Below are 15917 nucleotides of genomic sequence, written 5' to 3'. Positions count from 1 at the left end.
CGTCTGGGGTATGTAAATTCTTCTAATGTCTGCCTATGAACTACGATATGAGAAAATATGAAAAATTCATTACTATTATTTCCTCCTGGCTACATTATTTCTTAATGACTGCCTGCACATTCAGACTGACTATTGGGCAATAAAACAAAAATGAATTTGTTTTCGTTCCTTCTTTTTCAGATCCTCCATCACCACCACGCTGGCTTGAAGTTATTAATATCACAAAAAATACAGCAGACCTAAAATGGACAGTTCCTGAGAAAGATGGAGGGTCCCCCATCACCAACTACATTGTAGAAAAGAGAGACGTCAGGCGAAAAGGCTGGCAAACAGTGGATACCACTGTCAAGGACACCAAGTGCACAGTCACCCCGCTGACTGAGGGCTCTTTATATGTGTTCCGAGTTGCTGCAGAAAATGCTATAGGACAAAGTGACTACACCGAAATTGAGGACTCTGTGCTGGCCAAAGACACCTTTAGTATGCTCTCACACTTAATCTTTGTGACAATAAGTGCTCTCACACTTAATTTTTGTGACAGGAGATTATCACCTTCCCTCTGGTTTTCCTAATCATTGATTATTTTGCTTTCAGCCACTCCTGGACCACCCTATGCCCTGGCAGTGGTTGATGTGACAAAACGACATGTTGACCTAAAGTGGGAGCCACCTAAAAATGATGGTGGAAGACCAATTCAGAGGTAGAATTTGAATTAATTCATAAAGAATAACTTACACTTGGTTGCAAAATCTCAACAATGTTTTTTCATTAATGCTAATGAAATGCTTTGTTATTTCAATAGATATATCATTGAGAAGAAAGAAAGGTTAGGTACCCGTTGGGTGAAAGCTGGAAAGACTGCAGGACCTGACTGTAACTTCAGAGTAACTGATGTCATTGAAGGAACAGAGGTCCAGTTTCAGGTTCGGGCTGAAAATGAAGCTGGAGTTGGCCACCCAAGTGAACCCACAGAAATCCTATCCATTGAAGATCCAACAAGTAAGTAGTGCTGATTATACACAAGATATTGTCTAGAACTTGATGAGACGGTGGATATGAATGTTTCACTCTTTTCGCAGGTCCTCCCTCACCACCCCTTGACCTACATGTGACTGATGCTGGGAGAAAACACATTGCCATTGCTTGGAAGCCTCCAGAGAAAAATGGTGGAAGTCCTATCATAGGATACCATGTTGAAATGTGTCCAGTAGGCACTGAGAAATGGATGCGAGTTAATTCTCGCCCAATAAAGGACTTGAAATTCAAGGTTGAAGAAGGTGTTGTTCCTGACAAAGAATATGTCCTGAGAGTGAGAGCAGTCAATGCTATTGGTGTCAGCGAGCCATCTGAAATCTCTGAAAATGTGGTTGCCAAAGACCCAGACTGTAAGAGCACAATGTCTTTTACAGTTAATAAAATACCCTTTATTCATGCATTGCATTTTGACATACTCTCTTTTTTGCTCTTTCGAATGATATCTTACAGGCAAGCCAACAATTGACCTGGAGACTCATGACATTATTGTTATTGAAGGTGAAAAGTTAAGCATTCCTGTTCCCTTCAGAGCTGTCCCAGTTCCAACTGTTAGTTGGCATAAAGATGGCAAAGAAGTTAAAGCAAGTGATAGATTAACAATGAAGAATGATCACATCTCAGCCCACCTTGAAGTTCCCAAGAGTGTCCATGCAGATGCCGGAGTTTATACCATTACACTGGAGAATAAGCTCGGCTCAGCAACAGCCTCAATCAATGTCAAAGTCATAGGTAATCATTGTTTGAAGAAACACCAGACATTCTTCACATGTAGAGGAAATTAGTTAACTTTGCAGTGCTATTAACAGTATAAATGACTTCATGAACTGGCCACTTGTAAACTAAATGTCACTTCTGATTATGTCTTTCCGTATGAGAAGTAAAACAATTCTAAAGAGATGAAATTGCTAAACTCTTATTAGAGTAATTTATACTAGTTTTAATTATTTGCATGTGAAATACTAATTTAAATAAAATATATTAGCATACCCAAAGAATATTGAAATGACCACAATTTTTTAATTGTACAGCTTCACATTTTCCCATAGTGTTCTCAACCAGGGATAGTAACATTTTCTGCATTCCCCCCGGCTCTGCAAATAATGTCTGGATATTTGTGGGGCCATTTTTCCTTGGCACACAGACTTGGGGTAGATACCACTGACATTTAGTAGTTGGGAGCCAAGGGTGCTAAATGCTCTGCAGTGTGAATGCCACTCCAGCACATCAAAGATTATCCTACCCAAAATACAGATAGCCCCACTTAGAGACAAGTGCATTATTAAAATGCTGATTTTTCAGGATTACTAGAATAATTATCCATTTCTGTAATAGGCCTACCTGGACCATGCAAAGATATTAAAGCAAGTGACATTACCAAGAGTTCTTGTAAGTTAACCTGGGAACCTCCAGAATTTGATGGTGGAACCCCAATTCTTCATTACGTCCTGGAGCGCAGAGAAGCTGGGAGAAGAACATATATACCAGTCATGTCTGGTGAGAATAAACTGTCGTGGACTGTGAAGGATCTCATACCAAATGGTGAATACTTCTTCCGTGTTAAAGCAGTCAACAAGATTGGTGGAGGAGAATATATTGAACTGAAAAATCCAGTCATTGCCCAAGATCCAAAGCGTAAGTTTGGGCATAGGTGTACTATGGCTAAGAACTAATAAACCATAGTTTTGTTTTAAGAAGGTGGTTTTCCTGATACTAACTTTTTTTTCTTATTCTTCAGAACCCCCTGATCCACCTGTAGATGTAGAGGTTCATAATCCTACAGCAGAGGCAATGACTATTACATGGAAGCCACCTTTGTATGACGGAGGAAGCAAGATAATGGGCTACATCATAGAGAAGATTGCTAAGGGTGAAGAAAGGTGGAAGAGATGCAATGAACACCTGGTACCAATCCTGACCTATACAGCAAAAGGACTTGAAGAGGGGAAAGAGTATCAATTCCGTGTGCGAGCAGAGAACGCCGCAGGTATTAGTGAACCTTCTCGGGCTACTCCTCCAACCAAAGCTGTAGATCCCATTGGTAAGTTTTGTTTAATGGAGTTACCACTTTCCCATTTTGAAATAAATGAAAATAATGTTTTGTCAGTTGTTTTCATCAGAACTGAAAACATTTATTGGTTATGATCATTATAGATGCCCCCAAAGTCATTCTGAGAACAAGCCTAGAAGTGAAACGAGGTGATGAAATAGCACTTGATGCAAGTATTTCTGGATCACCTTACCCAACTATTACATGGATAAAGGATGAGAATGCTATTGTACCAGAGGAAATTAAGAAGCGTGCAGCACCCTTGGTTAGAAGAAGGAAGGGTGAAGTTCAAGAAGAAGAACCATTTGTCCTGCCTCTGACACAGCGTTTGAGTATTGACAACAGCAAAAAGGGAGAATCTCAGCTACGCGTCCGAGATTCTCTCCGACCTGACCATGGTCTGTATATGATCAAAGTTGAAAATGACCATGGTATCGCAAAAGCTCCTTGTACTGTCAGTGTGTTAGGTGAGTCATTAAAACTACACTTTCCAATTGAAAAAGGTTTTAGTAAAACATAAAAATAAAAAGTTTGGGGGAGAGTTAAAAGAAATGGGACATAGCTTCAGCAAGTTATCCTCAGTCATATTTTATCTCCTGGCCATGTAAAAGAAATCGCCTGACCTTGTTATTTATTAGCTAATAGAATACAGTGATAGATGTGGGAAAACCAGAAATCATGTCAGAGGGGCATGCTCACATTTACATTTTCCATAGCAACCCTTCCCACACATGTTTTTGATTACTGTTCTCTTTTGAAATATTAGATACACCGGGACCACCAATCAACTTTGTATTTGAAGATATCAGAAAGACCTCAGTCCTTTGTAAATGGGAACCACCCCTTGATGATGGTGGCAGTGAAATCATAAACTACACTTTGGAAAAGAAAGACAAGACAAAACCTGACTCAGAATGGATAGTTGTCACTTCAACACTTAGACATTGCAAATATTCAGTAACAAAACTGATTGAAGGAAAAGAGTACCTCTTCCGTGTAAGAGCTGAAAATAGATTTGGGCCAGGTCCACCATGTGTTTCAAAGCCACTTGTAGCTAAAGATCCATTTGGTAAGTTTCCTTTGGCATCTAAAGTTTGCCTTTTACCATGTACTTTGGTATATAATTACTACAGCTTGTAAAATTGCATTTTATGTCATATTAGGGAATTAATTCAAATGTGTTTGGTTTTTTTTTTTTTTATCAGAACCACCTGATGCACCAGATAAGCCCATTGTGGAAGATGTTACCAGCAACAGTATGCTAGTGAAATGGAATGAACCAAAAGATAACGGAAGCCCCATTTTGGGTTACTGGCTTGAAAAACGTGAGGTTAATAGTACACATTGGTCTCGTGTCAACAAAAGCCTTCTGAATGCCTTGAAAGCCAATGTAGATGGCTTATTAGAAGGACTCACCTATGTCTTCAGAGTATGTGCTGAAAATGCAGCTGGACCTGGAAAGTTCAGTCCACCTTCAGATCCCAAAACAGCACATGATCCAATCTGTAAGTAGTTCCTTAAGAAGAAGGTGGAGTAGAACAAGTTATTGTACATTTTAAAATCATCAGGGAGGTTGATTTTTATATCTTCATTCATTCTAGCTCCGCCTGGGCCACCTATCCCAAGAGTCACTGACACAAGCTCTACGACTATTGAACTAGAATGGGAACCCCCAGCTTTCAATGGCGGTGGGGAAATTATTGGCTATTTTGTTGATAAGCAGTTGGTTGGCACAAATGAATGGTCACGCTGCACAGAGAAGATGATCAAGGTCCGTCAGTACACAGTCAAAGAAATCCGAGAGGGTGCTGATTATAAACTTCGGGTGAGTGCCGTCAATGTCGCAGGGGAAGGACCGCCTGGAGAAACAGAACCTGTTACTGTGGCTGAACCACAAGGTACTTAACATTATTGGAATAAAATTATGGATATTTTCTCTATACAGGACTATTTTTTAATCTTTCATGGGCTAATGTATGACTGTTCTCTTTCAACAGAGCCTCCAACTGTGGAACTGGATGTTTCTGTCAAGGGTGGAATACAAATAATGGCTGGGAAGACTCTTAGAATTCCAGCTGTGGTAACGGGTCGTCCTGTACCTACAAAAGTATGGACCAAAGAAGAAGGGGAGCTGGATAAAGACCGCGTTGTAATAGACAATGTTGGAACCAAATCTGAACTAATTATCAAGGATGCACTGCGAAAAGACCATGGCAGATATGTGATTACAGCTACAAATAGCTGTGGTTCCAAATTTGCAGCAGCCAGGGTAGAAGTTTTTGGTAAGGAATGTTACATTGATTTTCATAGGATTTTCCCAAATGTTACTATCTTATTACATTGGTTTTTGGCTTTGTTTTGTTTTCAGATGTCCCTGGTCCAGTTCTTGATTTAAAACCTGTTGTAACAAACAGAAAAATGTGTCTACTTAACTGGTCTGATCCAGAAGATGATGGAGGAAGTGAAATAACAGGCTTCATCATTGAAAGAAAAGATGCCAAGATGCATACTTGGAGACAACCAATAGAGACTGAGAGATCTAAATGTGACATCACAGGTCTGCTTGAGGGACAAGAATATAAGTTCCGTGTTATTGCCAAGAACAAGTTTGGCTGTGGCCCTCCTGTTGAAATAGGACCAATTCTTGCAGTTGATCCACTAGGTAAAAGAGAAGGTTTCATTGTGTTTATAGAATAATGTTTTGCTTCTGGTTATATTATTTACTGAGCGTTATGGCTTCAAACTCCCAACAGTCTCAAAATCTATAGCTAAAGAGTAACAAGAGAAGTAAATCAAAAAACTATTAGCAACATTAAAGATATCATATCTGCTATAATTTCAGTGTAATCTGTGACTCTAAGTATATTAATCATGCATGGTTTTTTGTACTGAAAAACTTGGATCTACAGGGGCTGAATAATAACCTAGAAGTAGTTTAGACATATTATGTCTCTCCAGTAGAACACATTGGAAGTCGGGTTTTTAAAATTTACTAGCCTAGTAGTGAGAGAATTCAATATTCTTCGAAAAGATTAGACAATTGCCTGAGGATAAATGCCTTAGTCTTCCTCTATATTCAAAAAGTCCCCATACTGTTAGAATAGAGAGGCCCAAAACCAGAAACAGCCCCCAAATAATAGAAAACCAACCAGAGGGAATCTCCCAGAAATCAATACGAAACACTAAAATTGCACACACAGTAATGCGCACTGACATTCCATCTAAGAAAGCAAAACCTTTGAGGAAGACCCATTCCTCAAGAGACAGAAGAACTTATTCCTTCACCATCACCCCCTGAAAAAAAAAAATTACATCCTATACCACTGCTGCAGCCCATCTATGAATGTCCAATATACCACAGGCTGTGCCAGAGGTACCAGAACAGAGCTGAGCTTCCACTCCTTCTGGTTGCAATAATAGTGAACAAGTATGGATTGGGTCTAGTTTAACCACTGAAAGCTTAACTCTTAGTTTGGTCCTTCAGGAAAGAAAACTTCAGCAGCATTACATAAATCCTCTTTCCATCATATTTTGAACCCACATGTGAGGCAACATGGCTCAAAGTATGTTCGTAGACATTCCCACTATCTGTTAATAAAAGAAAAAACACTTTGCTCTCAGCTGCTCATTCAAAGCAAAACTTCACAGACTGACTTTTCTAGTTCATTAGAATTAGAAGCATCCCCAGTTACAAAGGTAAATAATCTAAAATGTTAAATATGAAAAAGCATATGTGCCCTTGATCTATTTTTCACTGATAATCTTGATGAAAAGTTGGCTAAGAAAAATTCTGTCTATATGAATGTCTATAATTTTGGCAACTGACAAGTTTTAGGAATGACTTTAAATAAGGATGTAAGGTTATGCCAAACAGAAGGCTATTTTTTACATAATTAAGTTGAAGTGAAATATTATTTCCTTTATGAATATTTATCTCATGCTAATCATTTTCACTTGCCTCTGGCGAAAGGTCCTCCAACATCTCCAGAGAGGCTGACATACACTGAAAGGACAAAGTCCACTATCACCCTTGACTGGAAAGAGCCCCGCAGTAATGGTGGCAGTCCCATCCAAGGATATATCATTGAAAAACGGCGTCACGACAAACCTGACTTTGAAAGAGTTAACAAGCGACTCTGCCCAACTACATCTCTTCTGGTTGAAAATCTTGATGAACACCAAATGTATGAGTTCCGTGTCAAAGCTGTCAATGAAATTGGTGAAAGTGAACCATCCCTGCCTCTTAATGTAGTCATACAAGATGATGAAGGTGCGAAATCTGAATATAATAATAATTTTAATGCATTTTACAGTGTGCCTTTATCCCATAAGTTGAAAAAATGTCCTTATGACTTTGCTACTTTTTTTTTCTTTCTCTTCTCTTTGCAGTGCCTCCAACTATTAAGTTGCGTCTGAGTGTTCGAGGAGACACTATCAAAGTTAAGGCAGGAGAGCCTGTCCACATCCCTGCAGATGTGACAGGCCTTCCAATGCCTAAGATTGAATGGTCCAAAAATGAAACAGTAATTGAAAAACCCACTGAGGCACTTCAGATAACCAAGGAAGAGGTATCCCGAAGTGAGGCAAAAACTGAGCTTAGCATTCCCAAAGCAGTCCGGGAAGACAAAGGCACTTACACAGTTACTGCTTCCAATCGCCTTGGCTCAGTGTTCCGAAATATTCACGTTGAAGTATATGGTAGGTGACTTGCTTTCTTACATCAAAAAGGCATCCAGTGTCTGTTTAAGAATTGCCTTCTCAATATTCTCTGTTGATTCCTTTCCAGACCGCCCATCCCCACCAAGAAACCTTGCTGTTACTGACATTAAAGCTGAATCTTGCTACTTGACATGGGATGCCCCTCTTGATAATGGTGGCAGTGAAATCACCCATTATGTTATTGACAAACGTGATGCAAGTAGGAAGAAAACAGAATGGGAGGAAGTCACCAACACTGCTGTAGAGAAAAGATATGGGGTAAACTCTTCTAAATATTTTCTTAAACACATTAAAAGTACATTACTCTGGTTTGATGCCATTTTAGTATAACCTTGGAATTTGATAATTAAAACCACACACAATAAGCTGCTATTTTGTTATTGTAGTGTTTAGCCCCATACACATAAGGCTCCTTAGTAAATAGCATTTGATACACAGATACTCTTTTAATTGAGATCCACTATCAGGTACAATACATCTACATATTTTTATTTTTAAAATGCTTTCTCCTTTTCTCTGTCTTCCCATGTTTTGAGTCTATATATTTATTTCTTCTTATAGTCATCCCTCCCAAAATAAGTTGAATTTTTAAATGAGTGAAAATCAACATAAGTATATTCTCTTCAATAAATTTCTATTTTTCTAATTTCTAGATCTGGAAACTGATCCCCAATGGTCAGTATGAGTTCCGAGTCAGGGCAGTGAATAAATACGGAATCAGTGATGAGTGCAAATCAGATAAAGTAGTCATTCAAGATCCTTATCGCCTTCCTGGACCTCCAGGAAAACCAAAAGTTTTGGCACGCACCAAAGGATCAATGCTAGTGAGCTGGACTCCTCCTTTGGACAATGGTGGCTCTCCAATTACTGGCTACTGGCTGGAGAAAAGAGAAGAGGGAAGTCCTTACTGGTCACGTGTTAGCCGAGCACCAGTAACCAAAGTAGGATTGAAAGGCGTGGAATTTAATGTTCCTCGTTTGATTGAAGGCGTTAAATACCAATTCAGAGCCATGGCAATAAATGCTGCAGGAATTGGTCCTCCCAGTGAACCATCAGATCCAGAGGTTGCAGGAGATCCCATATGTAAGTATGCTTCCATTTCTAGGGACTAATTTCTAAAGCACAAAGTCACTAAATGGGTAATTCTGCTCTTAAATTTCTTATATTTTTCTATGCCAAATTATTTTATTAAAATAAAAAAGGTTCATATTCACATAGACTATCAGAAGTATATATGTATACATACAGGCACATATATATATATACATACACACATACATAAAATCATACAGTTTGTAAACTCTTGGATTAAACAAAATATTTTATGAGGAATCACAATAATAAAGACCTGGACTATAAACTGCTATCTCTTCTGATACTTTAAATAAGTTTCTAGCTCATTAGATACTGGGGAAATCATCTCTCCCACCAAACAGTCTGACCTTCCAGACTTTTCAACAAAAAGCAAAGTGTTGTTAGCTTTTCAATAATATTATTGAACAAAGATTTAGGATTCTCAGGCATAGTCTGTGAGGTCAAATAAGAGAGGAAAATTCTTCTAAAAGATCTATGAGCAGATTAGTTCAAAAATTTAAAAATACTGTGGCCTAATAATTCATCCTATTTGCCATATATCTGATTAGATTCTCTATAGAAGAAAAATTCAATTATTTGTTAAAAAGAAAATTTTAAATACTCAAGTGCTATGTGGAGCATATATACATATATAAGGAGATAGTTATTCATTCATTTGCAAACTAGTACTGAACATGTGTTTTGTGCAAGGATCCATATTAACCACTGGAGGGGGAAAAGTTAAGATTAAAAAGACAAGTGGAGTAAGATAATTTCTGTAATTGTAAAGCACTTTCAGAAAGGTAAAGGATTGTTATGGGATTATTGTAGACACTGATCCTGTCCCTAAAGGGCATTAAGATTAGTTTGTGTTCACAGGTTTGCTAGCTATTGATGGAATCATTTTAAAATTTTCATATTGTGCCAAATTAAATTTAAATCATGTTTTCAGTAAAGGCTATTGTAGAATTTCTTCAAAGGGATCTCAAAAGTAAAGTAGTTTTTCACCAATCATGTGTAAATAGAATGTAAATCTAACAAGATAGTAAGTAGTCTTTCTATTCCCAGTTAGTTGTTTGCTTTCTCTGTTTTTTCATTAACACTAAAGGAAAACAGACCATTTCCTTTATTTCTCTTCTCTAGAAGCCAACTGTATATCCTTTTAGCATTTCTATTTTGGTATTTTAATAGATTAAAAATAATATATGATCATGTGTAGTAAAAGATTCTAGCACTTCATCAGCTTTAAAATCTGATGAAGCTTTTTTTTCTTTGTTATTAGTTCCACCGGGGCCACCTTCTTGCCCAGAAGTAAAAGATAAAACAAAGTCAAGCATCTCACTAGGATGGAAACCTCCAGCCAAAGACGGTGGCAGCCCAATCAAAGGATACATTGTAGAAATGCAAGAAGAAGGTACTACTGACTGGAAAAGAGTAAATGAACCAGACAAACTTATAACTACCTGTGAATGTGTGGTGCCTAATCTGAAAGAGCTCAGGAAGTACAGATTCAGAGTGAAAGCTGTCAATGAAGCTGGTGAATCTGAACCAAGTGATACAACCGGGGAGATCCCTGCCACTGATATTCAAGGTACTAGTACTTACTCAGTTTATGTATTCCTCTTTGGATCTCATTATAAAATTGATTAATTTACTTTTCAATTACTCTTCAATTGAAGATATTTCAATTACTTTTTGACAAATATGAGTTAAATCCTGTTAAATTGTATGTGGTATTACAGAGGAACCAGAGGTTTTCATTGACATTGGAGCACAGGACTGTCTGGTTTGTAAAGCTGGCTCACAGATTAGGATTCCTGCTGTCATCAAGGGACGCCCAACACCAAAATCATCTTGGGAATTTGATGGAAAGGCAAAGAAAGCAATGAAGGTAAGAAAATAACCATTCTCCTCTTTTTTCCACTGAATCACTATGAGTAGTATTTATACTACAACTGACTGTCTCCTTTTCTAATAGGATGGAGTTCATGACATACCCGAAGATTCACAGGTAAAAAATAATAATAATTAAAATAATTCAAAATATGGTTGACTTCAATACTACTATGATTTCATTCAATGTATGACTACTATTTTCTTTGTACAGCTCGAGACTGCTGAAAACTCCTCAGTAATTATTATTCCGGAGTGTAAACGATCTCATACAGGCAAATACAGCATCACAGCCAAGAATAAAGCAGGACAAAAGACTGCAAATTGCAGAGTTAAAGTCATGGGTAAGAAAGACTTTGAAAGTTGCAAAAGAATAAAAACAAATCATGTTTAAGCATTTACGGAACTTTGCTTATATTGTGATTTACATCCAACAGATGTACCAGGCCCACCCAAAGATCTGAAAGTCAGCGATATCACAAGGGGTAGTTGCAGACTTTCATGGAAGATGCCAGATGACGATGGAGGAGACAGGATCAAAGGCTATGTTATCGAGAAGAGAACTATTGATGGAAAAGCCTGGACCAAAGTCAATCCAGACTGTGGAAGCACCACATTTGTAGTGCCTGATCTCCTCTCTGAACAGCAATATTTCTTCCGTGTGCGAGCAGAAAACCGTTTTGGTATTGGCCCACCTGTGGAAACCATTCAGAGGACCACTGCCAGAGATCCGATATGTAAGCTTTAAAGTCTAAATTTAAAATATCTTCTCAAAATTGAAGTATATTATTATAAACAATGCTTAATACTTCCTTTAACTATTTTTAAAGATCCTCCTGATCCTCCTATTAAACTCAAAATTGGCCTCATCACAAAGAACACAGTGCATCTGTCATGGAAACCCCCAAAGAATGATGGGGGCTCCCCTGTTACCCACTATATTGTTGAGTGCCTTGCATGGGACCCTACTGAAACAAAGAAAGAAGCCTGGAGGCAGTGCAATAAGCGTGATGTGGAAGAACTGCAATTTACTGTTGAAGACCTAGTAGAGGGTGGGCAATATGAATTCCGAGTCAAAGCTGTCAATGCTGCAGGAGTCAGCAAGCCTTCAGCCACTGTTGGCCCCGTGACTGTCAAAGACCAGACATGTAAGTACCAATGTACTGACAAAGAATGTCCTCCTTACGACTGCCTTCCTAGGTGTTCAATAATAGTTCAAAATTAAAAGAGCTATATCTGTACCTTAGAAAGCCACCATGGCTTGAATGTAGACATGGGCGCATTATTCAATTACTCATTCCCTCAATTTCCACAGAATTTTCACATTCCCTTACCTGTTAACTTTTCTCTATTCAAAGGAGATGATGTCTGTAATTTCCTCGCTGTAATTTTCTCCATGGCAGGCTGTTTTACTTATCAGAGGTTAAAGCAATTTCTCTGCATGCTCCTCAAAAGGGACAGAAAGTAACTAGTCATTTGCTTAGCAACTGCTGAGACCCATTTATCTTCACAATCAAGTTTCTGTTTCTCTATATGAGAAAAGATATATCCATTTTAATGAAGTATATATAATATATATGGTAATAATTCTTCCTCTGATAATTACCATCACTACTGTTGTGTATGTTTATTCTCTCATCTAAGTGTAAAGAAACTGTAGTTGCTACCCTCTTTGAATATTTCTGTCCTAAATTTGAGCAAAATGGAAAATTCCTTCCCTTTTATTAACAGTTATATTTCTTAAAAGGGGAATTCACCTTCTTATGTATCCCTTCATAATTCTGCATAAACATTAGAGAGTGTCCCATGATACTCTCCTACTACAATCTCCTCTCTTCCCTTTTGTCAGGATATGAGAATATAATAATATGCATCATTACATGCATAATGATGCCAAATAAAGAGCGGCAAGCCCTGATATACAGCCACATGTGTACCTGCTCCCCAAACAAGTGTAATAGTGTTAAAGACAGAACCGTTCTTTACATTGGGCTGAGCTACAAAGTCTGACTACGGTGGATTCAAACAGCTTTATAGTCACTGTGAATTCTACTTTCTATCCCTCAATGCTTTTTGCTCGTAATGACAACTTTTTTTCAATAATCTAGGCCCACCATCAATCGATCTAACAGAATTCATGGAGGTTGAAGAAGGAACTGATGTTAACATTGTGGCCAAAATTAAAGGTGTGCCATTCCCAACACTAACCTGGTTTAAAGCTCCTCCAAAGAAGCCTGATAACAAAGAACCTGTTCTCTATGACACCCATGTCAACAAACTGGTGGTGGATGATACTTGCACTTTAGTTATCCCACAGTCTCGCAGGAGTGACACTGGCTTATATACCATCACAGCTGTAAATAATCTGGGAACAGCATCAAAGGAGATGAGACTGAATGTCCTGGGTAAAGATTGCATGGTTTGGTTAAAACTACTTGTTTTTCTGTTCATAAATAACATTTGGCTTTAAAATCATCTGACTGATAAAGGGTTCCTTCTTTAAACCATTTTAGGTCGTCCTGGCCCCCCAGTGGGACCCATAAAATTTGAATCTGTTTCAGCAGAGCAAATGACACTGTCTTGGCATCCACCTAAAGATGATGGTGGGTCTAAGATTACAAACTATGTAATTGAGAAAAGAGAAGCTAACAGGAAGACATGGGTCCGTGTCTCCAGTGAACCTAAAGAGTGCACGTACACGATTCCCAAATTGCTAGAAGGCCATGAATACGTATTCCGAATCATGGCCCAGAATAAATATGGCATTGGAGAACCTCTTGACAGTGAACCTGAAACAGCAAGAAACCTCTTCTGTAAGTAGGACAACATTTTCACGAACAAAGTCATTTTTACTTTTTCAAAAAAATTTCTTATAATCAATATGATCTTTTTCACAGCTGTCCCTGGAGCACCAGATAAACCAACAGTTAGCAGCGTGACTCGTAACTCCATGACCGTCAACTGGGAAGAGCCAGAATATGATGGAGGCTCTCCCGTGACAGGGTACTGGCTGGAAATGAAAGACACTACTTCAAAGAGATGGAAGAGAGTTAACCGAGATCCTATCAAAGCCATGACTCTGGGTGTTTCTTATAAAGTGACTGGTCTTATTGAAGGTTCTGACTATCAATTCCGGGTATATGCAATCAATGCTGCTGGTGTGGGTCCAGCAAGTCTGCCATCAGACCCAGTGACTGCTAGAGATCCAATTGGTAAGCCTTGAAACCATTCCTTTTTTTTAATCTTATTTTCCAAAAGTGCCTTGGGAAAGTCAAGAATACTAATGTATACTGGCTCTTTCCAGCTCCTCCTGGTCCTCCATTTCCCAAAGTGACAGATTGGACTAAATCATCTGCAGATCTGGAGTGGTCTCCCCCACTAAAAGATGGTGGATCCAAAGTAACTGGATACATCGTTGAATATAAAGAAGAAGGAAAAGAAGAATGGGAAAAGGTAGGAAAACTTGGCACTAAGGAAATGCACTATGAATAAACTAAAAATGTCTTAGTTATTCTCAATCCCATTAACTTCTGTCTATGTTTTTTGGATTAAGAAATCAGGAAAATAGCATAATTTTAACTCAAATTCCAAACGTCTGTTAATGTCAGAAATCTAATCAAAAGTTAAGTCATGATATTACTAATCTTTTGGTTATAAATCCTGGAATGTGGAATAAATAAATAAAGGTTTAATTGTTTGACAATAATTTTAAAGCATAACTCCTGCCAAGTTATTCCATTCAGTGTTGCCTGTAGTATCTGATCCCTGAAACCTAAACCAGCAACAATTTTCCCAGAGTAAACAGTTAAATAGGCTGCTGGTGATGCTTTAGGAAGTCATTAAAGCAAGAAGCTACAGATGACTATTCTAATTTTAAAATGTTTATGATTTCTCCCCAGGGTAAAGATAAAGAAGTGAGAGGAACAAAGCTTGTTGTGACAGGATTAAAGGAAGGAGCATTCTACAAATTTAGAGTTAGAGCAGTCAACATTGCTGGCATTGGAGAACCTGGAGAGGTCACAGATGTCATTGAAATGAAAGACAGACTTGGTAATTATCAATCCTTCTTTTATGCCATCAGTATTTATGTTTCAGATTGAAGGGGGAAAAATCACATTTGTAATTTTCAATTGCTTCCAGTTTTACCTGACCTTCAGCTAGATGCCAGTGTCAGAGATAGAATTGTCGTCCATGCTGGAGGAGTGATCCGAATCATTGCCTATGTGTCTGGAAAGCCTCCTCCAACCGTCACCTGGAACATGAATGAAAGAGCATTACCTCAAGAAGCCACCATTGAGACCACAGCTATTAGCTCATCCATGGTCATCAAGAACTGCCAGAGGAGCCATCAAGGCGTCTATTCTCTTCTTGCCAAAAATGAAGCCGGAGAAAGAAAGAAGACAATTATTGTTGATGTATTAGGTAAATACTTTCAATTTGTCTGTGCAACTTTTTAAACCAACATTCTTATTATATTTACACAAGGCTACACTGTGTGCTATGTAACAAACATTTTGGAAAATAAGAAAAATCACCCATAATCACGTTGAACATTATTAGAATTTCTAAAAATTTCCTCCTTACTTTTTTATTATATGCATATTCTGTTTGGTGGGTCTAAGATTACAAACTATATAATTGAGAAAACAGATGCTAACAAGAAGACATACATCCATGTCTCCAGTGAACCTAAAGAGTGCATGTACACAATTCCCAAATTGCTAGAAGGCCATGAATATGTATTCTGAATCATGGCCCAGAATAAATATGACTTTTTTATAGAACTTGCCCCCATACTGTCTATTATGTTGTTATACAGTTTTCATAGAAGCAACTTTCCTTCAAGTGTACATGAATGTTTAACAATTTGCCAGTGCTGACCATTTCACATCATGAGACTCTATCCCTATCACGAAATTATCATAATAATGCAAAAACTTCTTTGAAGGGTTTCAGTATTCTAATTGAAGAGAGGCATCATAGTTGGTTATCAATATTGCATTTCTAGTCATTGAATATAGAGTTGAACTCTATGAGGCTTTTTCATGCCTCTCATTGGAGGCTTTAGTCCAGTGATTTGCTCAGAACTTGAAGCCCTTCCACTCAGAGCTCTTTCTAAGCATGTCTCTAGGCACAACAATACTCCAGT

At 38.1% G+C, this 15917-nt stretch overlaps 1 protein-coding gene across 10 annotated transcripts in view; it reads left to right on the top strand.

Annotated features, from left to right (window-relative positions):
• The window catches only part of LOC105468968 (titin), a 272665-nt gene that overhangs the window by 184852 nt on the left and 71896 nt on the right, over window positions 1-15917 (top strand). For all 10 annotated transcript variants that reach the window (XM_071073842.1, XM_071073841.1, XM_071073840.1 and 7 more), the window contains 29 exons: window positions 181-480; window positions 595-700; window positions 803-999; window positions 1080-1385; window positions 1486-1764; window positions 2368-2667; window positions 2771-3073; window positions 3187-3549; window positions 3849-4151; window positions 4288-4587; window positions 4684-4980; window positions 5080-5364; window positions 5451-5744; window positions 7053-7352; window positions 7472-7780; window positions 7869-8059; window positions 8455-8884; window positions 10158-10466; window positions 10618-10766; window positions 10854-10886; window positions 10983-11112; window positions 11206-11505; window positions 11599-11916; window positions 12877-13173; window positions 13282-13581; window positions 13666-13980; window positions 14073-14221; window positions 14668-14818; window positions 14909-15190. In XM_071073842.1, coding sequence (XP_070929943.1) covers window positions 181-480; window positions 595-700; window positions 803-999; window positions 1080-1385; window positions 1486-1764; window positions 2368-2667; window positions 2771-3073; window positions 3187-3549; window positions 3849-4151; window positions 4288-4587; window positions 4684-4980; window positions 5080-5364; window positions 5451-5744; window positions 7053-7352; window positions 7472-7780; window positions 7869-8059; window positions 8455-8884; window positions 10158-10466; window positions 10618-10766; window positions 10854-10886; window positions 10983-11112; window positions 11206-11505; window positions 11599-11916; window positions 12877-13173; window positions 13282-13581; window positions 13666-13980; window positions 14073-14221; window positions 14668-14818; window positions 14909-15190 — 7596 coding nt within the window. The remainder of the gene's footprint in view (window positions 1-180; window positions 481-594; window positions 701-802; window positions 1000-1079; window positions 1386-1485; window positions 1765-2367; window positions 2668-2770; window positions 3074-3186; window positions 3550-3848; window positions 4152-4287; window positions 4588-4683; window positions 4981-5079; window positions 5365-5450; window positions 5745-7052; window positions 7353-7471; window positions 7781-7868; window positions 8060-8454; window positions 8885-10157; window positions 10467-10617; window positions 10767-10853; window positions 10887-10982; window positions 11113-11205; window positions 11506-11598; window positions 11917-12876; window positions 13174-13281; window positions 13582-13665; window positions 13981-14072; window positions 14222-14667; window positions 14819-14908; window positions 15191-15917) is intronic.

Source organism: Macaca nemestrina, chromosome 11, assembly GCF_043159975.1.
Source record: "Macaca nemestrina isolate mMacNem1 chromosome 11, mMacNem.hap1, whole genome shotgun sequence".
In the NCBI taxonomy this organism is placed as follows: Eukaryota; Metazoa; Chordata; class Mammalia; order Primates; family Cercopithecidae; genus Macaca; species Macaca nemestrina.
Note: the sequence above shows the minus strand (reverse complement) of the source record. Positions and strands in the feature narration are given on the sequence as shown.